The 25760-nt window shown below is 40.7% G+C and overlaps 1 protein-coding gene across 3 annotated transcripts; it reads left to right on the top strand.

Annotated features, from left to right (window-relative positions):
* The first annotated feature begins 434 nt into the window (after positions 1-434).
* homer2 (homer scaffold protein 2) lies at positions 435-25067 on the top strand. Of its 3 annotated transcripts, none has more exons than XM_068313241.1 (9): positions 435-853; positions 9572-9728; positions 15837-15968; positions 16214-16306; positions 17140-17279; positions 19296-19452; positions 19715-19825; positions 22082-22162; positions 23326-25067. In XM_068313241.1, exons 1-9 carry the CDS (start codon positions 849-851, stop codon positions 23512-23514), a joined length of 1065 nt encoding a protein of 354 aa, XP_068169342.1. In that variant the 5' UTR covers positions 435-848; the 3' UTR covers positions 23515-25067. The 3 variants fall into 3 exon arrangements, with proteins under 3 accessions (XP_068169342.1, XP_068169359.1, XP_068169351.1); XM_068313258.1 differs by lacking the exon at positions 435-853 and adding an exon at positions 7245-7337 and having other exon boundaries at positions 9572-9648; XM_068313250.1 differs by lacking the exon at positions 435-853 and adding an exon at positions 7248-7337.
* The last annotated feature ends 693 nt before the right edge of the window (positions 25068-25760 follow it).

Here is a 25760-nt window from a genome sequence, read left to right as displayed (position 1 = left end):
GTTAACCTGGACGTAGGAAACGAATCAAATCACTCAGAATACAGTTCGGTATGTAATGAACAAAAACCCGAGTTGCAGAGATATTTCAGTCAGATATTCATCTTAAATAAGCTGTGCAGCTAATGAAATATTTTTATTTACACAGTTATTTGGCTTTATAATAACACGGCAACTGATAGAAATACCCTGCTGGCGCTTAAAACATGTAAGTGAACGGAATATAAACATTAACACACGTCTTTCTGCATCTTGTAAACAAAAAAAAAAATCAACGTGGTTTCAGAACACAGTTCGGTCTGGACACCGACTGATACCGACGGAGGTTTTGGAGCGTGGGCGGCTCAGACGGGGAGCGCGATCAGGTGGGAGCCGCTCCGTGTCGCTGCTGCTGCGGCTGCCCGACACACGCTCCTGTCTGGGGTGGGGGGGGGGGGAGAAAGTCCACGCAGCGAGAGAGGACAGGGAGACACAGACATTAATTCAATTCATCGGCGCCGCTTGTTTTTCGAGACTCAAGGAAATAATATGTTTCCAAGTGGGATTTTTTTAAAATTGTTGTTGCGTGTCTGAAGAGAAATAACAGAATGGAATAAACTTCCTGAAATGACGAGGGTTCTGTGACACTGAGCCTGACAACCCGGTGAATCGAGTTTAAGAAGAATTGCTCTCATATTTCAGTTGTCGCTCAGCAGTAGGAGGACTAGTTCCAAACAGGGAATGAACTAGTTGGACCGCTAGTCATCTGTGGATTTTGCGCTTTAAACCAACGACCAACAGATCCTACATATACACGCAAATAAATATAGATTTGAAGTAGTTTTTTTTTTTTTCTCCTGAAGTCCACGGCAATGGGGTGAGTAATCCAGACAGCTCTGTCCTTCAGAGCGCCTCTAATAACACCTGCGCTGACTGAAATGAGTGAAAACCATTTTACACTAGAGAAGATTCCCAAGAAAATCATTATTATCTCTTTTATCCGGCTATTTGGGACCTGAGGAAGATCTGCTTTACTGTTTTACAACCATCGTGTTTGACAACGCTGGAATTTTTAATGATTTTTTTTTTTAGGTGACTGAAATATTCCAATATCATGTGTGGGGAAAAATGCTTGATACCAAATGTGTACTTATGGATTTAATGTTCATGTTTGAACAGATTGTAGGCGGATAGGAATAATTGTCTTTGATGGAGGTGGCAGTCAACACTGCCCACTAACTGAGTCGTGGTACCCAGAATGTGGGTATTTGTGTGTGTTTGTGTGTGTGTGTGTGTGTGTGTGTGTGTGTGTGTGTGTTGTCCAAATGGCTGGAGGTAGTTGCTGTAACTCCCACAGCTGCTCACATGGTCGGCTACAGTACATTATTTTGCCTTCTATAGTCTACTGTGGTGTGAATGTTGACTCTGTGGCTTGCTGCCACAGTTATGCAATCACCAGCTCTCTTCACGTCTGCATAATTACTTACTTTTTCTTTATGGAGTAGGTCCTCCTGTGTGCACGGCTTTTGCTTGACTTACAAAACAGAATCACAGCTAAGTGGACTCATTTCTTTCACAATCAGTTTAATCCCTGACTGATTTGTGTATGCTTCATGAATGGTTCTATATCTGACATTAACAGACTTGATGTTTAGGCAGGGTGTACTTAGAAGCAGTGTTAATGTTCAGTTACCAGGTAAAGAATGCCAAAGAGTGTCTCCAGTGTCTGTGCTTTTTTATTTTTCTGATAAGATTAGTTGTGGTGTGGAAGAAACCAGTTCAACAATCCCAACTCTTGAGTTTTGATTACTCATCCAACAGGTTTGGAACTGAGGGAAGTCGATTGTGTTGTCATGAAACTGACCTGGTGGACCAGCAGCAAGGCAGGCGGTCACACCTATTTCAGAGATAGAGACGTGGCCACAACTTTGTTTTCCCCACTTCAGTCAGTGCAAACCAGTGCTTTCACTAGAGACCTGAATTTATAGAAATAGGAAACAAATACCTCCTTGTAAATACATCCAGCTAATTTTTAATAGAATTATTGATGTTCAGAAACTGTTTTTGTTTGGGGTTGTAAGTAGCGATCATTTTCTTTATCCACTAATCTCTTAATAATTTTGGTAATTAAAAATTTTAATCAGTAATTTCTAGGGCTGCAAACAATACAATGAATACTTCACTCATTTATGAATCATAATTAGTATTGTTTTTTAAAATTCAGAATATTGTCAAGAGATCACTGAAGCCTAAAGTGGCAGGATTATATTGGATTATATAATCTTCCCCAACACTTCATCACAAAATTGGAATACTGTTGTCTGTCAATGGACAATACTTCATGCAGAGAATGAGGCAACTAATTTTAGCTCTAATTTTTTGGAGATTGTCTGAAACTACAGTTAAAAACAGGATTAACATTCTGTGTTGTTGTTGTTGTTTTAGCTGTGCGATATCCAGATTGAACATGGTGCTGATTCAATTTGCACCACTGTGAGTGACCTGCTGACAGAAATAAGGGTGTTTGTGTTAAGTGTATGGGGCTGCAAATCATTTGTTTTCTGAAGAGGAGTTTGTTCAGAATCATTTTAGTGTCTTTGTAAAGCTCTTAAAATATAGTGAAATTACGGCTCTCATACAGACTAACAGCCTTGGTATCTTCTTCCTTTTTTTCATAGAAATACTTTTGGAAATCGAATGTACCCTCTTGAACTCAATACTTTTATTTTAATCAAGCTGTTGCCACTTGATGATGGCCACACACTCGCAGCAATGGATCCTGGATATTATCTGATACAAGCGTGAAAACCTTGTGATTCCCATTGTATGTGCATTATATTGAAGGAGGATGACCTTGATGGAGTTATCTAATAGTTCCCGTTAGTGCAGTTATTCTCAATTGCATATCTGGAAACAAAATAAGATTTTCATATTGTAAATGAATAAATCAGAAAATATCAAATGGCACCTGCGGTGCATGGGATGTGTAGGTAAAAAAAAATAAAAATGTTTTTTTAAAGTTAGGCAAGTTTAGTTATTCCACAGAAACCTGAACAAGTTCCAATCTGTGAATGAACCTAAATTTAAATTTTAGCCACAAAAAAGAAGGGGAAAAAAAAGCAATAATAATAATAAGCCACAGAAATCCCAAAAGCTCTACTTGAGAACTTGTTTTGTGAAAAATTAGTGAACAGTTTTTAGTAGTTGTTTTAACAGCTGTGTTTCAGAAGCTAAATGTGAAGGATGGACGCAACTCATTCCTAAACAGTCCTCCTCTTCCTCCTCAGCGAGGGATAATTACCCCTGATTGAAGCAGCGTTAAGACAGGCATCCACGATAATCTCCTAGCTGGCCACGCAGTGACAGCTAAAGGCTTCGGCTCAGTGACGTGAGTGTGTTAGAGCAGGAGTGTAAGACTAATCATAGTGTGTTGTTCGCTGCCTGTGGTTGAACATGGAGATCATGTAGTAGGGGGGTAGTAACGGGTCGCACTGTTTAAGAGTCATGGGTAAATGAAAGGGGACAGCCTTGAGGCGGATTTGACATCTCCTCACCAGATGGTTAAGGCCCAGGAAGCCATATGCTCTCGTGCTGCGCAACTACTTCCCCTCTCAGAATAAGTTAGGCTCTGCATCCTGTTACCTGTGTGTGACAGGAGGACATGCTGGGGTTGTTGGTTTGAATCTGGCTTGCTGCCTTTGCTGCACGGGATTCTGCTGCTTCCTCTCTCAGCGGTTTAATGAGCTGTACTGACAGGAAACAGTTCAGTTTACTCTATTGATTCCAAATTGTGTACTAATATTGGCGGTCATTAATAAAGGCTGTATTGTAATTGCAATGATTTCAAGCAGATGCAGATACAAATTAAAAATATTGGTGGTTAAAATAGAAGATTTGTGCAATATAGGAAAAAATGTATAAAAATACACATCAATTCATTATTGAATAAATTATTTGGCTATTTAATTATTAAAAAAGTTTATTCACCCAAACATAAGATTAGATTTCTATACATTATGAAATAAAAGAACATCAATGATCAAGGGTTAATTTTGCTTCAATGCTTCAACTCCTTGACCTTCACGAACTCCAGATTTTTATACCTCCCAAATGACCTCATCCATAATCCATCCAATTCAGTAATAGTAGAATCTGTGTATTTAGGCTTGATTAAACTTTAATTTATTTAAAGAACACACCAGGCCCTACCTATAGATGTTCTAGTGTATTAGAAATTTGTAGTTAACTACAGAGTAATAGCTTAGCAAAGTAACAGTTTAAATGACTAATACTGGGCATAGAACTGAATATTTACAATAGTCTATCTCTGAAAAAGTCACAACTGCTACTTAATATTTCAGTGTTTAGCATTTGCAGCAGACAGTGAGTATCTTTGCATTAAAGTTAATGCATGCTATATTTTCTGGGAGCACACCAGGCCTTCTGACATCCTGACATCATTAGTGGAGCAGTGTGTTGACAGTGATTAAAGCCCAGGTGGTGGTGCCATGATGATCCCTCAGAGCCTTCCTCTCTTGCCTACTTTTCTCATTTGCTCCAAAGAGAAGCGGCTCTCGTTAATAATGAGCAACTGTGCTCTCCAGCACTCCTCACAGGCTAAAACGACTGAGCTTTAACTCTGTTCTTCTAGGAAATGTGCTGTATTACAGCGACTGATGAGAATTCAGATGTTTAAATTTAGTTTTTAATGTACATAAATGGGTTATGCTGCGGCCATTACAACACATATGTTTTTTCATTGTTGGTTTTTGTCTCTCTCTAGTCACCAGAAAGGTGGACTGTATGACATAGATACGTGTTTCACTTTTTCCTGTCTGGCACCATGTCACAAAAGAACATCTTGTCCCAATCTGTCATAGAAAAGTCACTTAGTGTATTGCTATCAGCACCAGGAGATAGTGAGGAAGGACTTGTGTCAGTATTCCTCCCCTTGCTGCAACATACTATATTTGACAAATGAGTCGTGCAGCTTTTGTCACAAACACTTTTTGGACAGACTTGAAAACAAAGGACTGAATTCTCCCAGAGGTTTGCTGTGAAGACTGTTTTACTGTGTGCTTGGACAACAGCTCACTGACATTATGGTGCATTCATTGCTTAGTGTTTTGTCTGAGTGATTGAAAGCTGGAATAATATCACTAAACAGTCCACTGGCAGCAAAATGTCCCACTATTGAAGTGATCCCATTAAACCAAAGGTTCATTTGTGTTGTTGTACCTGCATTGTAAGTCAATGCTGTCTCTTGGCTGACCCTTTTTAGTAGGAGACGTCACACCTTTGTAATAATACACCCAGTCAGGTCAAATCCTACAAATGTAATCAGAATATCATGCAAGAGAGAACCTTAGTAATGTATTTTAATTCTGTTCTTATTAGAAACTCTATTAAAGATCAAAGCATTATGGAAATGCATATTTTATGTATATCTGTCTATTAACCTTATATAATATCTATAGATATATATATATAGTTGTATGCCACTTAGTTACCATTGAATATCATGTGTTGTGGCATTACAATGGGAGACCTACATGGCTGGAAAAGCATGAAGACCTGAACAATTTTGTCATAGAGCTGACTGATGATGGCTGTGTGATACATGTTGGTCCTTTTTACGCATTACAGTATTTTCCGCACTATATGAGGCACCTAAAAGCCTGTAATTTTCTTAAAAGCTGACAGTGCGCCTTATAATCCAGTATGCATTATATATATAAAAAGCTTTAGAATAGGCCATTTGTTGAAGGTGCGCCTTGTAGTCCAGTGCGCCTTGTAGTGCAGAAAATACTGTATTTGGCACCGACTGGTGATGGTAATGGGTAATGGTCATGGGTGACCTGAGCTCGCTGATGTGTGGGGGAGGGAATCTGAGTGACTACCTAAATTGAAGTAGTTATTACTGACTATAAGGGAACGGTTCAGAACACAATGCACAGCTGTTGCCTGACATGGCACCACGATGCCCCACGATGCGCCAGGATGCACCAGTCGGCGTAGACAGTTTGATGCGCTGGGCAATGTTCTGCTAAGAAGCACCGGGTCCTGGTGCTCGGGGTGAACGTCACTTGGATGAGTCCCACCTGATTGAATGTTGATGCACAAGTACACACTATTTGATGATGGCACATAATGCGCTCTGTCAGGATGCAGAAGTTTCTTAACAATGATTTTAGAGGCTTGACAAAGAAGTCAAAGGGTGGATTGGATTCCAAATTCCACACATTGAATTTCCATATGAGCATCTGGATGTGCTAGAATAACAAGTTCAGACTCATCTTCATCACCTAAAGAACTTATAGCCATTGATTTATGTCTTTGTGCTCGAAACCACAGGACTGCTTCAAAGATCTAGAGATGTCCACACTGTGACGGGTCAGGGCTGGCTCGGTACCAAATAGAGGACCAAAACAACAATAAGCAGCGGATTTGAATAATGTGGATGTGTGTGTTGTGTAGTTATGTTTGAGTGACTTCTAGAACTGACACTATGTTCACTCTGGTGGAATGCACATGATGTCACAGCACACACATGAAGGTGAAACTGCTGAGTCCTATTTAACAGGCTACAGAAGTTGTTTGTTGAGATCAAATTTTTTTCAAATTCACAAATGTAATTCTGTAAAAAATGTAGATTTGATTTGGACAGAGAAAAAGATATTGTTGCGATTGATTTACAAGTTTGGCCGGAGTTTATTCTAAAACCCTGGTACCTGAAGAAGACAGTTGTAGCTGAACACAAATTATTAAAGTTTTCATTTAAAGACACAAGCTACCTGCTTTTATTTTTACTTCCTTTCAGGAAATGATCATCTGAATTAACACTATCGAGTGCAACTACTGGAGGGAAGTGGCCTTATTGCTGTGCATTTTCCTCCATGTTGATTTGACAATCAAGACCTCCACATGATTGAGTCACGGCTGTTTCACTTTGCATCAAATCATGCTTATATAGCATGTAGAGGTTTTGCAGCAGTGTGACTTATTCTTAATTTATTATTTTTCCTGTACACCGCAGTTTGTGCATTATCAGTGTGGATGGGTGTGTGGGTGTAACGTAGGCACAGACAATGCGGACTAACTCAAAACCTGCATCTGTAAATTATTTAAAGCTCCAGATGGGGAGGGTACACCCAGTCACCAGGAGAAAGAATCCAAGGGCAAAACCCTAATGTAGTCATCTTTTTTTAATCTAGTGAAAATCAATCAACCTAATGCCTTTTTCTCTCAGAAAAAGCAGATCACTGGATTCCGCCAGCAGTTTGTGTGAATTGTGTTCACGAGTGGCTTTTCACTCATCTCCTGCCAGTGTGATCTGGGCCCCACACACTGCCCCTGTAAAGGTCAGCATGTGTGTTTGTGTGTATGTAAAACAACAACAGTGATCTGTATAATGGGTTTTGTTGCTCCTGCAACAGATGAAACTGAGATTAGGCTAAAAGGAGCAGTGAATTTATTAGGCTTTCATTTCTCTGAAAACTTTAATCCCAATAGAGGTAAACACTTTATTAGGTGGTAACTGATTGCTTCTCTCTGGGTTATTTTCAGAGGGTATTTTAAAGAACTACTGAGCTGAATTCCTCTGAATAACTTGAGTTGTTTTAGTGGGTTGCATGCAGTGGAAGACCTTAAATTTATTTGCTTTATTTATATTTCTACTGCATATTTAACACCGGTTTGTTTGGAATCATTTTTGCCATGTGAAGTGTCCCAAATTCTGAGGGCTCCCTCCTTCCCAGCCTTAAAGGCCTGCTGAGGACAACTGGTGTTGCGGCGTTGGCTCATGGTAGTGTAGTTTGTGACGTGGGAGGTAAGGAGACACCGACACCCCGACAGTGACAGACTGGGCGCCGCTCACTGCTGCAGGAGGAGGCAGAGTTAAGTTAGACACGAGCCGCCGCTGTCAGAATCTGAGTTTGCACTGGAAACGCAGATTCGTCTTGAGCTTTGACGGACACTCGGACGTTTACTGTCCTAAATATTTTGTGATACCTGTTGTGGATGATCAAATGACTCAGGGAGGCTGAGTGTGTGTCTGTGGGGGAGTTTCAGGATCCTCATGGTGGAAAAACCATTCTGCCAAAACAGAAGGATGGCAGAAATTTGTCAGACTTGTCACAGAAGGGTGGGGGGGTTGGGGGAATAGGGCCACCTACCTCCGATTAAAGGGTATTAGCGTTTAAATATTGATAAGAAATCCTCGTCTCTGTGTTGACTTTGTCAGGCTTTGAGGATGATCTGAAACAATGTTGACCTAATTTGTCAAAAAAACCATCAATATTTAAACAGTTTACGATTCTCACCAAGCTTATTTTTATGAACAGCCAACATTTAGGGTTTTGGGGGGGGGTTTTTGCAACAGGATGAAATGAAATATGAAACAATGTCCTGAAAATATCAAGAGTGAAGTACAAAATGAGATTATTATTGTTTTTAAAAAACATAGTGTTGTCCCATAATTTATGGCTGGTAAAAATTAATTCAGTAGCTAGAGGAAATGACAAAAAGTGATCTTGGATTAAGCAAATATCTTTTATGTGCTCTATACCCCAGTAGGTAGGTCTAAGTGTGTATAATCTAAAACAGGCAGAAGAAGAGGATGTTCTGTATGTTTCCTAACAGCTTATAACTTGTGACATTTCATGCTGGTGCATATGGAAATGCAGTATTCGTAGTGAGGATAATTACGGTGTCTACAGAGAGTTGGGCAGATGTGTTGCTGTGTAATTCATGAAGAGCATATTAAAGTCTGGTTTTTTTTGTTTTTGTTTTTTTTAACCTGGGTTTAAGAGGGTCCTAGTTCTGTTAAATCTGTGTCCAAGCTGACTCGGAGGCAAATCAGAATATTGTCCACCCAATGCATTTACATTTCGCTTTGTGCAGATGTTTTATCACCATTATACTTGCAGGGTTTTCTATTTAAAACATTTTTATGCCACTGACTTTAATGCAGTGTTAACCCTCACTATATATCGTTCCTTACTTTGCTGCTGCTGGAACAAAAGTCGTAACTGCAGGTTTTTATTGATATAATTTAATCTTGCTCCTCCAATGATGTCACCAGGGCCACTCAACACAGAACGGTAGGAGCCAAGTCATTTTTGTGGCTGTTAAAGTTCATGACTATTGCGTAACCAGCCGGAAACAAACCCAATAGATTTATAAACTGAGCAGATGTTTTTCACAGGCTGCTGAGAGTTATGCAAAGGAATTCTAATTGGCTGGCAGTGCTGAAATTAGCAAATGTGATTTGTCACAAATGTATTTTGTCACAGTAGCATGTTGTTTTTACATTATGCATGCAAGTGCACATATATAACACAGTGCAAAACACTGAGATGTGTTGCCGTCGCCAGTGAGAGGGAGGGGTGTTGATGTGCTAATGCCGATGGGTTGCTGTGAGGATTTAGGTTTTGTGTTACATTATCACCTCCTATCCTCTCAGGACTCTGCGTCTAATGAAGACGCTGCAGTGTCTCAGAAGGCTAAATGGGTTGTCGAGTTTTACTCGGCACACGTGTATGCACGTCTCTCGTCCACAGTGGTTCTTCTCTCACACCTGTCTCGTCTTCCCCAGGGAGCAGCCGATCTACACCACCAGGGCCCACGTCTTCCAAATCGACCCAACCACCAAGAAGAACTGGGTCCCTGCCAGTAAGCAAGCGGTTACCGTCTCCTATTTTTACGACAGCACACGCAAGAGTTACCGCATCATCAGCGTGGATGGCTCAAAGGTGTGTGTCTGTGTGTGTGCACCACGTCAATCCATGTGTCATCACACCAGAAACAGATAAATATTTAACTGAACTTGGAAAAGACAGTTGAGAACAGATAAAAACAAAACTCAGTGAAAGGAATGACTATGTGCATTAATGTTAAATAAAATTAATCAACATCACATAGTGGACCATTTGATGTTTTTTTGTGCTTTTGATGTGATGGTGTAATTATAGATGGCTTCTTTTTTTTCATGAACAGCATCGTCCACTTAATCCATACTTAATCCCAATTTGTTCCCCAGTCACCATGAGGGCACAATGGGTCAAATGCAAAGATATACTCCCCATCACTTAGATGGGATATGCTGTTTCCTTCAATCAATAATTGGAATTGCTGCACAGACAAATACTTTGGTTTATCAGGAAATTATTTTCTTTAAAATGTCAGAAAATTGTTAAAGGAAAGATGTTGCGTTCACATTGCTTGTTTTCTTAAAAGGAAGTAATCTATACATAATCTATACATTCAATTTACAATATACAATTTACAATGTACAGAATATTTCTGTACATTGCTGCCATATGTCATGTCATATATAGACTCAGGATTTTTACACAACAGCCTGTCTTCATTGGCTTCTATTAAAAAGATATGGATGGCTTTATAAGACTCTTACAAATATGTGATAGTAATTTAGGTCAGAACAGTTACAGAAAAGTTTAAATTAAAGCTTCAACGTCAGCAAACGTCCCGTTTAACAAACCAGTGAGCTGCAGACATGTTAAATCATAATTAAACTTGATTATATGTAATTTACTGTCATAAACAAACAGCAGACTGAAGTCACGCTTCATCGACTAACAGAATTTAAACGGTGGTCTCCCTTGATTATCTTTTCTCCTTCCCAGTCACCTTCCTCTGCACTGGGTTTGACCTGAGTTAACAAAACTTTGTGTTTTGAAGTAAGAGAATCTGATAAATTGTAGGACATGAACCCGTAAGTGAATAATCTCAGTTTCTTAGGCTTAGAATTTAAAGAATGGTTCTAATTTGTCACCACAAGAGTATGATGTGGAGCTAAAACCACATTAGTGTGCCTGAATCCCATTGTCACACCTTTCCCTGCTATCTGAAAGAGTAGATTGTGTTTCCATGGCAATGAGATTCTTCTCTGTGGGTGAAAACTGGAGGAGGGTGGTGACGGTGGTATTCTCTGTTGTCACTGTCAGGCAGTGACCTTTTGCCCGGTGTTAAATCATCACAGTTTGCCTGCAGAGCCACTTCAGACACCAACAGGTTGACGGTTTTTGGAGTTGTGTTCTTGGCCTCATAGTTTTTACTTTTTAACCCCGTGTCTGTCGGTGAGAGTGGAGATTGTTGAGTTCAGTCTTCAGAGAGTCTGGTGTCAGGATTACCAACAGCTGAAGGGTGGACCTCACTGGAATTCAACATAGATGCCGTCTGAATGTTGAATGTTTGCACAAAGTTTTTTTGGTTCAGAGTAAGGGGACAAATAAACATTGGATTTAATATTCAAATCCAGCAGGTTTTTTGTCTCGAAACCTTCTCTTGCCATCTGCAATTTGAGGCTTAACTGCAGGATTTTAGATGAAAATCATTGTTATTTAAAAGGCATTATTGCTGAGTTAGTGCACAGCATTGAGTCAACCTCTAGAATCCAGAGACATGTCATCATGCTGCACCCAAAAAAAACAACTTGCATTGCATTTTTGCTTGCTTACAGAAATTGGAACTATATTTCTATCATGGCAGATCTACTATATTTCTGGATGTATGCATCCATATTCTTCTAAGTCCTTTGTCCTCACTACCATGAGTTCACACTCTGCTTATCCCTTTGTCATCATGTCTGCATTCTCCTGTAACCTCGGGTAATAGCAGAACCTGTTATACAATATCTGCTGGCAGCAATTACATATGAGCTACGAGGGTTAAAAATTCTGGAACGTTATATGTTTGAATAGCCGAGTCTCAACCGATCTCATTTTTGTCCTCTTTCCCAGTTAAACTGGAGGAGTCGCAGTGATATCTGGATAAGCAGAAGTTTCCCACGAGCGAGGAATCGTTGAGTCAAATCACATTAGTGTTGTGCTTTCAGGTTGTGCTCTCGCTGTGAGGGAGACAGGTCTGCCAGGACCAGTACTCTGTGCTGCTGCGTGCAGCAGTGTGACAGACTGTCGGCTTGTGTTCCTCCAACCTTGGTGGCCAGGCGACTCGCTGATGATGATGATGTAGCAAATGAAGGAGCAGATCAGCACTTCTGGCTCTCATTCATCCTGAATCTTGCATCTCATTCTGCCACGTACAAATCCATAAAGTGAGCAGTTTGACTGCAGTGCTTTATGAATGTGGTGTGATTGCTTTTCAAGCAAACACATAAAAAACACAGTCCACACTGTCTTAATATTTTCTGTGGGTTTTTTTTTTAAAGTTCATATGGTTCTCTTACATCCCACCATCTCTTTTAATATCTGTTTTATGTCTTATGTATCCCACAGCTAGTGTCCAGATTTTAATTTTAGCTCTTGTGCCTGGGGCTGGTAAAATTTAAAAGACATGTTTCTGTCTTCAGTAAGAATTCATATTCCTCTAAGTGAGCCAGTTAACGTTTTCCTGGGCTTGTCAGACATTCTGTTTTTAACTCGTCTAGTCTATAGGGGTATTACAGCCTGCATAGCCTACCTTGCTCCCCCCATAAAATTGTAGCTGTGTCTAATAAAGTGTCCACAGGGAAAAAGCATTTGTTCCACTGGTGACGAAGGAGAGGGCTTCTTCACGCTGAAGATTCCCTTATTTGACCCTACACACACACACACACACACACACACACACACACACACACACACACACACACACACACACACACACACACACACACACACACAGTTGGAGTTTAGGTGACTTGAGCATCATGATGTCCTCTCACCAGACTGTGGTGAGCTAATTTTAGTCCCTATTTTCAGGACTTCTATTAATTTAAACCATATATTACTGACGGCAGCAGGACAGCAGCTCATTATACACAATACTGATGTACCTTTATGTATTACAAATGAAGGCTGCTGCACATCAGTGACTCAAGATGGGTAGAAACTGCTGTCTCTAAATTGCCCATATGTGCGAGTGTGACCAACTATTCACTATTTTATGCAAGGACGTAGATTGCACCGCAAGGAAACCTTGTGTTTTATATTTTGCAGTCCGAATGTGCATCAGGTCATCAGATCAGCTGGCAGACGTACAGAAACTGCCAGTTATTCATCCTGATCACACATCTTCCATTTAGCTGATGATGAAGAGGAGCAGGAGCCATCATCTTGGGTTTTTTTTGGCTGCGTTTCAGTCATAAGACAGCAGCCAGTTCCTCCTGTTCATCACCACCGTTATCCTCACGGCCCATTTGTCAAGCATTATCTCAACGTGCTATATATCTTTTATAAACTAAATAGTCTAGATAATTGGTACGTTTAAATTTGTATGTCTTCTTTCTAAAAAAAAACCAAACCAAAACCTTCTCACACACATATTCTATTTCTTACTTACTGACTTTGCAGATTCTTAACGCTCTGCTGACACATAATCATCCAGGGAGGATTTCTCCAATAACCTCCTAGCAGTCTGAGTTTCTAACCGACCAGCAGACCAGCGGCCAGCTGAGCGTCACTCTGCACGCCTCGTGGCACTTGATCTGCATCCCCACTCCCCACCAGCAGCTGCCCACGTCACTCACATCATACCCCCCCCCCACCACTCACTCTGAGACCTACGTCTGTGTGTAAGCACACAGTCATAGCCCACTAAGACTGAGGTGGGGGGGTAAACAAAGGCATCCCTTATATGTTTACAGAGGATTAGTTGGGATTTCATGTCTGTAAATTTTTATCTCTTGATTATTTCTCTGGGTCTTTTAATCCAGGATCAATAATCTATTCTGATCCGTTGTGTGCTATTTAATAATTTACACGTCATTAATTGACTGGTTCATACCAATAAAAAGAAGTGTGTTCTATTCAGGCTGAAAGAGTTGGTTTACAGTGTTTACCGTGTCGAGGGACTTTCTTACCGTTTGTTTTTGCTTATTTGTGCTACATCTTATTTGTGCTCAGCGCTCATTAATGTCTTATCTTATCTAAACACATTGAACTCTGTAAAATATTCACTCATGGCAGACGAGACTGTTGTTAAAGCTTTGCTGTGATTCCTTTTGAGAAAAATGTCTGGCATTTGCATCAAGGCTGCCTTTGAAAAGCAGCGACAGTTTGGTTAACTTACGGCTTTTCCCCTTTTTTATCCAATTAAGAAAAGCTGCCTGAAGCAGATCGTTCAGGATTTTTTTAATACTGATAAAGGTCTTGTTTGTGTGTCGGCTGTGATCTCTTTTTAAAGGGTCCATTAATATTGTTGTAAAAGTGAAACAAATATCTAAGAAGGTTATTGACTGTTAATGTACTCATTGTTTCAGCTTATTGTTGATGATGCAGTGTTACGTGTTTCATCACCCTGGCTCCTCAAAAGATGGGGGAAGGAGATGATGGGGGGGGGGGGTGTAGAAAAGGACATGAGTCTGTCAGCAATTTGAGTTTTGGGATCCTGCATCAAGAGCCATGTTGCTATGAAACAAGAGCTGCACTGTAATTAAACTGTCTTCTGTTGGCTCTTAATTGTTGGTGTAATTTGCATGTATTCTTAAATTGCCTTATCTCGGCGGTTGGACTGAGTTTGGGTACAAATACAGTTGCGAATTACAGCTGCATGTGTTTACCGTCCCATCTTGCCGCTCATATGGAATCTGACATAAAACTATGCAGAAATGCTCACAAAACATCGCAAACTGGTTGGGTTTAAAGCACCTGTTGGTTTCTGTCGTCACTGCCTCGTGGACTGGTGACAGATTTAGCCTGCAGACATTTTGTAGTAGCTGATTTATTACATAGCTACAACAGGTGAACCGCTTTCTGTGGCAAAGAAATGGAGGATGTAACCCGACCAGTGAGAGGTTGGTGGGTCATTTGTCACCAGTGTGTTGCCTGCATCTTTCTGTGGGTCATTGTTTGGTTTAGTTTTTGTAAGACACGTGTATTTGTAAAGCAGAAACCAGAATTGAGTTCACATACTTTAAATAGTTTCTACACATGAACTAGATTGTATACCTACCCCACCCTCTCTATCAACCTTCTCCTACCCAGTGCTGGTATGCTTTAACAAACGGCTGTCATCTCACACCCCCTGGGTCACCCATGGACGGTAATAAATTAAAAGAGGTGTTTCATATGGTGTTTATGTTTATGCATTATTACTTTAAGCAGGAGACGCCTCCAATAAACGCACTTCTAGGTCAGCCTGGACCCGACTGTCCTCAAGCGTTAAAGCCTGACATTGCAGTCTCTCTCTGTGGGGGTTCATTCACACCTGTCAGCTCAAACAACACTTGAGATACTCCTCCACAGAAAGTTTTAAGTTTCTGCTTGCGTTTACTTCTACAAAAAGGATGCCGTAGTTTTAAAGCATCACAAAGACATTCTTCAGCATGCATTTGACTGTTTTTAAAAAAAAAAAAAATTGTATTAAAGCATTTATTAATTCCACACAACATAGAATTTCAAGTAAAATGTAAATTGTGTACATAAGAATATAGTATTAAAACAAAACGATCAGGAAATTATTCCCCCCGTCCCCCCCAAACATTGAAAAAGAAAATAAAAAATTAAACAGTATAATTCCTCACTTGGTCAATTAAAAATAAAAAGTATAAGCCTTTACGACATTTCAAAGGGTAATTGTACATGTAGTACTGATAGTAAGTACATAGATTTGACTGTGGATCAAATCTACAGTCAAATCTTAGGATGAAGTGGATCATCCTAAGAAAAATGACCAAATGTGCTGATAGTTGTCAAACTAGTCTGTGCGTTTATGATGAATATGATGAACTGGGCGTTTGCATATTTGTTATGAATGGAGATACAATGTTTTATGTCAAATATTTTTACAAGGATATTTCTTGTTGTGCTGTTGTGTGTCAGCTGGACCGGGAACTAAGCTGGAAGTGAATGTGTTTATTTACCGGTTTGAACGATGACGAGACGTCTTTACCGTGACAGGTGATCATCAACAGCACCATCACCCCCAACATGACGTTCACCAAGACATCGCAGAAGTTTGGCCAGTGGGCGGACAGCAGAGCAAACACTGTGTTTGGGCTGGGCTTTGCTTCTGAGCAGCAACTGGCCAAGGTGAGAGGACACATCTCTGCATCACACCAGCATCTGCACTGACTAACGTATTTCCATTTGGACTCTGACGTGGCAACATTTGTTGTTGACTGAATTTCAGTCGAGTAAACGAAGCAATAAAAGGATCTGGTTGTAAAATCTTAACACCCGGGCTCCACGATCTCTTGAACTTTTTTCTTTCACTTGTGACATTTACATCCAAGCTACTAATCACACATGTTCCACCACCTTTCTCATATGTTCAGTTTGCAGAGAAGTTCCAGGAGGTAAAAGAAGCCACGAAGCAATTAAAGGACAAATCTCAGGAGAAGGTGGAAACGTTGAGTAATCACTCTCAGGTAAATGATCTGTCTGCCGCTTGATTCAACACCTCTGCTAACAAAAACCTCCTTTAGCATCGAGCTCTGCAGAGAAAAACACAGATTTCAGTTTCAACCCAGGTCCTTTCACAGACACAAAAGATCAGATTCTGTGATTGGGTGTCGCTTTCAGCAAAATCAAGCATTTAAAAAATGAATTCAGAAATAATAACAAGTTTATGATGTGTGTGTTGAATATTGCATGCCTACATAATGTTCATGTAACAATGTGAGTCATTATCAGAGGGAGGTCAAGTATGATTGTTCCCAAACAGCTTTATTCACATTTAACCATGGACACGTTAAACCAGAATAAACTAAATAGTTTTATATTCTGACAGTGTGTCACTTACAGATGGAATTGTAGTGAAATTGATGATTCTTTTTTTTCCCCCCAATCCCCTGATGGGGATCAATCCTACTTTGAAATCCAGGAAACTAACAATCTTACTGTCTGGCAGGAAAGGATACAGATACCATTAAAAATGTAATAAAGGCTTCTCAGTACCGACACAATGATCTAAAATGGTTAGCTCTGCTGGTAAGCAAAACCACATTCACCTCCTGTCAGGCCGGCGCTCTGCCTGCACTGACTCCAGATGGCAGGAATCAGACTCAGCTCTGTGACACACAAAGCTGCTGGCCCATATGACATGATGAGCACTGGCAACAGTCTTCCCTCACTCCACCTTTGTCAAAGCTGTCTTTTTATCGTCATAACTGCAGATCAGACTTTAACCCATCACATCTTAATCAATCTTAAGGTGAGCTTTTGAATAAATCAAATGTTAAGCATCTCTCTGTCCTGCCAGGAGTCTGGACGTGAAACCCCCTCCACCACCCAGGCAACCAGTATTAATGGGACAGACGATGAGAAAATCTCTCATGTTGGTCCGGAAGCTGCTGTACTAAAGACGGAGAATGATCGTCTCAAGAGTGCAGTGGAACAGAGGTAACGATCGATGTCATGGAAACTTCAGTATGAGGGGCAGCTCTTGATCATACTATCAACTTCATTCATTTCAGTCTAAAGACGAACGAATGCTTCAACGTGTTGCATATTAAAAATAAAAAAATTAGGTTGGAAACTATTTCTACCTCATCTAAGGAGTTTCTGTTTTTGCCTGTCACTGCTGGCTGGTTGGATGTTTGTCAGCAGGAATAAGCAAAATCCTTTGAAATGATTTCCAAAGAGAGGTTGGGAGACAGGATGAGAAATAAGAATTTTGGTTCAGTAGTTTTTAAATTTTTTGGCATTTCCCTTATTGCACAGAAACTTTTGATTGCCACACATCTTTTTGTGTGTGTGTGTGTGTGTGTGTGTGGGGGGGGGGGTATATGGGCCAAGTTAGCTGAACAGACACCTGCAGGATTCTGTGATGTGCTGTGTGGCGTTCTCGTTTTCCAAGTGGAACTGTCTCATTGCAACCAAATTTAAAGTTTATACAAATGAGGCTGAAGAAGGTGATAAAATATGAGTTTGAAGTTCTCCAAGAGTAGCACAAGAACGTACGCTGCTGCAGGGAATCTGGTTATCTGATTGTAAGCTGAACTGAGGGAATGTTGAATCATGTTCCATATTATTTTTATTTTTTTTACTGTTATTCAAATAGTGTCAAAAAAAAAACCCCATCAAAATTCACTTTACAGGCCTTTTTAAATCCCCACTGCTGCTCCTGATCACTATCACACTACAATGTGTTTGTGTTCAAATTGTCTTTGTCTCAACTTTGCTCAGATTTAATCCCTTTCATTTATTGCTGCTGAGATAATGTCACATCCACAAAGTACACAGACCCAATCAGATCTAGTCTATAGAGCGATGCTGCTCCGCTCCACCATTTGGTTATCTCACCTTTATAATCCAGTGAGTGTATTAATCAGTCATTAGGTGAAGCACCAGATGTGGCTCCAGATGGAATTAAAATGACCTCAGGACATCAGAGTCAACCAAAACTAGAGAGTGTTAGCATCGTAATAGTAATTAATTAACAAGCTGCACACAACACTGGTGCAGAAAAAAGGCATTGAACCCATACCAACCTGTGATCATGTGCATTTATCTTTACAGCCATAGGTTAAAATGTGATTTTAAATAACTTTGATACGTTTACATTCAGTGGTGTCACCAGTATCTCTTTATATATTGGCAGTTACTGAAAATGCATTGAATTCTACATAGTTTCTAGTTTTTTACATTTAACCAGCATTGGAATTGGAAACCACTAGTGACAGAACAAAGGTTCAGAATATGAAAGGTGATGCCACTTTACTGGATCAGTTTTTTCCTTTCAAACATTGTTTATTTGGTGAAATTTTAAAATGAAGCTGCTCTGTCTGTTTTATAATTAGTACCAAATTGGACAGTTTAGAAACATGAAGGGAATAATGAGGAAAAGAGCTCAAAACAAAGCCTTTGTGTTTAAAACATGGATTCAGAATATTGTCTCACAGAAGTTTATAAAGAAGTGTTGTGATTGTAAAGTACAGCCTGTGCCTCTACCATTCCCTGACTTTGACTTCTTGGGATATGGTTTTGTCCAAAAAAAAAGTGTCACAGCAGTGAAGCAGCCGAGCAGTGCAGAATGCTGTGGTGCAAGTCTGGCCACATTTGATGGAGAACAGTACACATAAGCCCAGCCATGCATAAGGAACAGCGTTGCATACTAAATATACATCACAACCTAACTCAACCTTATTGATAAAACAGTAACCCACACTTGTGGCGTGTCAAGTCCACCCCTATGCTGGTGTGTTTCCAGGCCTACAGGTCATTATTCCACTTATTTCTTTTAGGTATAAATATCTCTTCTCAGTTTCATCCTCACAGCTAAATAAATACTTCTGACTTGAACGGTTGTGGAGCGTTATGTGTCACGTCAGTGAGCAACACACTAACCTATCTGAATTATCTTTTAATAACTAACCCTAACCTTTCACTGTTGATCTATTTTTCTCTATCTGGCAGCAACATCAACGCCAAGAAGTGTGAAACGGAGCTGCAGACTTTAAGAGAAAATAATGCCAGACTGGTGGATGCACTGCAGGAGTCCTCTGCTAATGTAGAGAGCTGGAAGAAACAACTGAGTAGCAGCAAGGAAGAGAGTGACGCTCTCAGGGCGAAGGTAGGACGGTCATGTCTTCCCCTGGGAAGAGAAACAATGCATGAATTTAAATATGTGTTAATGGTTCTCCGAACTGGGTAAAAAAAAATAATTTACACCTTGTCAGACTCAGTGTTTCTGTCCCCGAATCAGCTACAATTTGAATCATGTTATCGTCATGAACAAGATGGTCTGCTGCTGCAGGCTGTTAGAAACTTCTAGTTTCTGACAGACATGTGATTGAAGGTGAGCTAAAAGAAAAGTGTTTGTACTTCCTGTTTAGATCGCTGAACTCGAAGCTCAGTGCCATGACGCCGATCAGGAGAAGCAGAAGAACTCCCAGCTGAGCGTACGAGTGCAAGAGCTGGAGGCGGAGCTAAACGATAAACAGCAGGTGAGACGTCTGGAGAGACGTCGGCGACGGTTTTGGAGTGTTCACACTCAGATTTTTTTTTCACTTCCTTATTTAGTACTGTACGGTAATCCCTTGTTACTCGAGGTTAATGTGTTCCAGGACCACCCGTGAAAAACAAAAATCTGCATAATAGTGAAAAAACTATTATTGACTGTAATATACACGTTTCTGAAAACTACCTATACTAAAACTAACTACGTTATATCTGTATTACCTTTTCACACACTCTTACAACCTGTTTAAAGCATTTTTGTGTTTCACGGAAGTGTGCTGAGTTCTGAGAGTCTCGGAACGCAGCTCACTTCTACATGCTGTCAGCCAATAGCGTGCGCGTACAGTATCACGTGACCACCTGCTAAATTATTCATGATATAGTGAAGCCGGTTATCTTGAAGCGCGAACAAGTGAGGGATTACTGTACTGTTTTGGTATGAATCTATTTCTGCATATCCAGATAAACTCAGACTATCATGTTGCCTTCTGCTGTTTTGTCCCACTTCAGTTGTCGTACTTGTTATTTGCTTGTTTTTTTAAAATATTTTTTAGGGTACTTAATATTTTTCTTGTGACAAATGAAAAGCCAGATTCAGCCAGTGACAGTTCCACTGGCGCCTCTGATGGTGTTCCCATCAGAGGCGCCATTGTGCACCAGGCGTTAATCATCCAACCTGCTGACTATCAGACGGCGCTGCTGTTTGCATCTGTGTGGCTGCTGGTTTGACTTTTACTCTTAGCTGTTTATGCACTGATTCTGTCTGCAGACAAATGATTAGAACCCACTTTGCTAATCTAGGACATCCTGGCTGCCTCTTTCCACACTCTTCCTATCACTGGCATGATAAGGAGATACAAATACCCGCAAGGAGAATATATTCATTTAGATGAATATAATTCTTGTCTCTTTCAGCATATTTTGTACAGTTTGATCCACAAAAGGACAAACGGATCAGCTGCTTTCTGGCAAGGCTTTGGAACCAATTATACCGTATATGATCACTGTCACAAATTTTATATTCTATGAAATTACCGTTTGTCTTATGTTCTCCAAACTACAGTCCAGTTAAAACAAAGTTGTTCTAATATGAGAAAATAAAAAGCAGGACTGTCTCATATTAAAAACCTCGGAGCGCCCGTGTGGCTTTTGTTTTAAAAATTTACTTGAAGGATTTTTTTGTTAATGGTTTATGACAACTAATTGATCATCCAATCAAAACCCAATAAATTCAGCTTAGAATCACATCCAGAAAGATCAGCAGCACATCCACAAGCAACAAGCAAATATTTGATACTCCTGCTTGAAAACTGCTGTAATTGGTTAACCAGTACTCAAATATGCTGCCAGTTGATTGATTCCAATTTGTCAGGCTTATTCCTACTGTGCTGCAAAATGACAGAGAGCTGAGCTGCTAGAAGACTTCTTCAGGTGAACGTTGTCCGTTGCAGCGCCTGGCAGCTGAAACAGAATGTGGTATTCAGCGTTTTCCACTGCCGTTCCGTGAATCACCCACAGTTAACGTTGAAGGCTTCTGCAGAAGGCGATCCCTTTTTGTTTGCAAAGCGATGATGCAGCAGACGGCCCGAAGATATCACCCAATTTAAAAATGTGTCTGCGACTTAAGAATTCAGTGTGGCATTGACCCTACCATTGGCCTGCTGGGAAATGCTGCAGGAGACTACAAGGACTTGGCCAATTATTACCTGGACTGCTAGGTGTTGAATAACGGAGGCTACAGAACCGATGCTCTCAGCTCCACGTGTGACTAAAAGGGAAGAAACTTTCAAAGATGTTAACATTTAATTGAGAAGAAAACAAAGTGTACACTACTTATAACCTTTTGATGCTTTTCTCCTTCATCATTTGCATTTTATTTTCATTATTTTCTGTACTTTGTTGCATTTCTAGGGAAGAGTTAGGGTTACAGACTCCTTAAAAACACAAACTTCAATCCCTGACAAGTGCAGCGTGAAAAGTCATCTGTAGCTCCAATTATGGAACTTGGTGAATTATAGAAAGTTGGTTTTGGAAGTCCATGATTCACTCTGCTTGTATCCAATATCTGTTTCTATTGAACACATTAGAATATTTTTGTGTTTTATTTAAGCAGAGATGTGAACCCACATGTTACATCTCTAACCTCACTTAAAAGTTCAAGTTGGCTTTACATGCTTTTTTTTCTTTACATTTTGTCATCCTGTTTGTTGCCATGGTGTCTGATGTTTTGATTTTCCCAACAGGAGCTTGAGAACCTGAGGAAGCAGGCAGAGATAATCCCTCAGCTTATGGCGGAGTGTGAAACCGTCTCTACAAAACTACAGGTACACTTAAACCCCCACAGGAATCCCACATTATGTGTGTATTTTACAACACGGTGTGAAATGAGAGTAGAAAGCCAGCAGATCTCGTGTTTGTCAGCTGTCAGGGAGGCGACTCCTCTGAGCCTGGCTTCCAGACGGAAGTAAAGGAGAGTTCTCATTCAGTATTCTGCCTGAGGACTGGCGACAAATTATCGTCACTTGTCTCACATAGTGCTGTCTGCATCTATTAATAAAAGTCTCTCCCTGTACGACACTGAGTGGATTATTGCGTCTTTGAAAAGGGTTTCTTCATCTGCGGCGCAGAGATAAAACATCTCCGTCATGCCTTATTACTTTATTAGCAGTGCAGATTTGATCAGCAAATCCAGCCGAAACTGTCAAGGACGTGGAAAAGCTTGTAGGTGTGTATTAGGTGAACGTTTGGCTGTCTGCATACAAAAAACAGCCTTACAACCGTCAACGCCCCGTCTCATAAACAAAAGGCTAACTCATCATTGGCTTATAGCAGACGCTCTGCGAAACCAGAAATGTCAGCCTCAGTGGAGGAAAACGCCGGGCCAGTGCCAAGTCTGACACAAACTCATCTCACTGTTGTTCAGACCGACTCAAACTCATCCAAGCTGTCATGCATGTGCTGCTTTTTTTCAAGCTGAGCAGAGAAGAGCATAAAACCAACACTGGCGTGCTTGAAGTTGTTAAGCTTCACAAAAGCTCCACCGCCCTGTTTGTTTCTGCAGCCGCCAGCGCTGACAACTGGCGCTGAAGCAGACGTCCAAACTGAGAACCCGAGGCGGTTAGATTTCTCAAATAAGCAGCCAGTGTCCAAACAAAATCTGCAGGTTTTCCTCCTTTTCTAAATGTGTTTCATGTGGTTCCGAATCGATTTAACCTGTTTGTGTTTGGCTCTTCTTTATTTAAAGATGACACCCCTCAAGTAGATCCGGTTTCAGGAGTCAGCTGGAGAATATGGTCATGTGGGGGCAACACCCCTGTAGCACAGTTTTAAAACCGCTCCCTTCAGTGGTATTTTCAGCATGAATGTGTCAGTCGTCCGGCCCTGTTTGTGTGAAAGGTGTTCACTTTCCATGCTGTCCTTTTCTTATTTGCAAAGCCGGTCCTTTTGTTGTAACTATTTTTTTCTTTTCCCTGATATTCATCCTCAGGCTGCAGAGATGAAGAACAACGAGCTGGAGGGGAAGTTGGGATGTCTTCAGGTGGATATAGAGGACAGCCGACAAAAGCAGGGCAACATGAAGGGCGAGTTGAAGAAGTTCATGGATATTCTGGATGGGAAGATAGACGAGCTGCATGAGTTCAGACAGGGGCTCTCCAAGCTGGGTGCTGATAACTGAGGAAAAAGTGGCAAATGAGTTGAAAGGGTCAGAGGTCAGGTATGAAGGATTCACTACTGTATGTCTTCAAGGCAGAAATTTTGAGGCGTCTACTCCCCCCCCCCCCCAAAAAGTGATGTCCACTCCGACTTTCAGCTTTGACTTCTCAAACACTGACATGAGAGAGAAAGAGGGAGACTGGCAGGAGAAAGACCAGCAAGCTCTGTCAAATGGCTCGATTTTGTAAACTGGCATTCTGAAGCTAATTCAAGAGTCACAGAGCTTACTCACCATTCTGTGGGGAGGAACGGCTTTAAAAAGCTGGTGGTGGGTTCTTAGATTCTGTCCATCTGTTTTGTTTTGTTTTTCTCAAGGCTGCAGCACTTCTTCACAGGCGTTCAGACTTTAGGGTAGAAGAGGGGACTTGAAAGGGCTAAAACGAACACGGAGACACTTTAATAATGAGTGTTAATCCCTGTGGCCCTTCTCAGATAATTAAGCGATGAAATCTTTCTACAGACTCCGTGCTTTTGCCTCTTGTCTATCTCAGGTGTGTTAGAAGAACCGTTTGTACTCATTACTTTATATGCACATATATGGCCGTGACACAAAGTGCCTCCATGTGAATCGAAAACATCCTGGCAAAGAGGAAGTGGCCAAGCGATGACCACCGCCATAATAAGTCGACAAATCATGTGAGAAATCCTGACAAGCAGCGTGTAAAAGATAGGAAAATAAAAATGCAGTCAGACGAGCCCATCAGACGGATGCTGACGCGGTCGAGGGATATCAGCACGGTGACACTCAAAGGACTAAGCGGGTGATGACACACTCCTAAAAGGGGACTGTTTGACCCTCGTGTGGGTGTTTTCAGTAAAAACACCTTTTAAATCTGTATTCGCAGAAGGAAAACCCTCACCCGCGATCATCCAGATATACCAGAAGCCCCGTTTTACCATGAGTGTAGTGTCTTGTTCTAAGGATTCTCTGAGTGCAATAGTGGTGGTGTCCGTTATGTAGAGCAGAGACGTCTCTGAGGCTTCCTACACACAAGCTCTTGTTACGGTGCTGGTTGTTTTTGGGGTGATGGGGAGTCGGTGCTGCTCAGTGGGTGAATAATGTTCACGTTTAGATGGCATGGGCCTTTTCACTCCAACCCTGTCACATTTTTTTGGTTTTATACATTTTTTATTTTGGTGCAACTTGTGTCTCCTATAAATACCACGCACATCATCCCTTGAACCTAATGTCTCTATCGATGTACAATCATGTATAAAACACACCAAAACTATTAGGATTCTGAGGTTTTGTGTTGCAGGCTGATGTCACTGTATCTTGAATCATGGGACAGTTTTATTCAAAGGCTCATGTCACAGGGGAATATTTACAGAGTACTACTGCTGTTCTTTATTTTTCATCACTGTGTTGATTTTGTCATTAGATCCAGATACTGTATCTATAAAGGGATTTTTTTTTTTTGCTGTCACCTGAACCCAGATAACTCAACATACGATCCTTCTCAACCAATGCCTCTTGTGCACTTTTGTGACTCCTATTCAATATTGTACAATAGAACTGACAATTGTTAAAATCTAGTTTAATAACAGTGCTGAGTTGTTGTCATCTTTTAAGTTCCTGTGCTGGACCGCAGAGGCGAGAGCAAAATGTAAAATGAATTACTGTTAAAGCTTACAAATATGCTGACACTGTGAAAGTCTTGAGGCAATTTTCCTGGATGAGAAATGAAGAGGAGGTGGAATGAACCTACGATGCCAGAGCTGCATCCTGTTAAGCTTGGAGTACAGAGACTCCGCCATCGCACGTCTGTTGTTTTTTCGTTACACTAAATATAACTTTAATGCCAACACAGAAACACGGAACTGAAGGAGAACAAGTGGGATTTAATCACATAGTCTGTGACACGAATCATTTTCTCTGAAAAATATGTTTGGTTTCTTATGGGGAGGAGAAACTTCGATGTCTTCACAGAAGGAAATAACTGCAGGGGTGGATCAGAGGACACGTTGCCTTGGCAACGTAATCCCACTCTTTTTATTTTTATGTTAAAGGTATGGTAAACTCATTTTTAAGTGACACATTTTGTTTATCATTATGTAAAATGGAAAAAAAAATTCAGATGTCCGACATCATCCCTGTGGTCAGGAAACCTTAAAATCTGCGCTGCAGCAGCTTCCGTATCCAGGGGTCACGTGGGGTCAGACGTCATCGGTGATACCGGTCGCGTCGTCAGTCAGGGCAGCCATGAC

The sequence above is a fragment of the Antennarius striatus genome, chromosome 1 (assembly GCF_040054535.1).
Source record: "Antennarius striatus isolate MH-2024 chromosome 1, ASM4005453v1, whole genome shotgun sequence".
NCBI classification, from domain to species: Eukaryota; Metazoa; Chordata; class Actinopteri; order Lophiiformes; family Antennariidae; genus Antennarius; species Antennarius striatus.
Note: the sequence above shows the minus strand (reverse complement) of the source record. Positions and strands in the feature narration are given on the sequence as shown.

Bases quoted from the DNA above. Each gene is read 5' to 3' on its own strand.
- homer2 (XM_068313241.1), top strand. The intron at 16,307-17,139 runs GTAAATGATCTG...CTGTCCTGCCAG, and splicing joins CGTTGAGTAATCACTCTCAG to GAGTCTGGACGTGAAACCCC. The intron at 19,453-19,714 runs GTAGGACGGTCA...CTTCCTGTTTAG, and splicing joins GTGACGCTCTCAGGGCGAAG to ATCGCTGAACTCGAAGCTCA.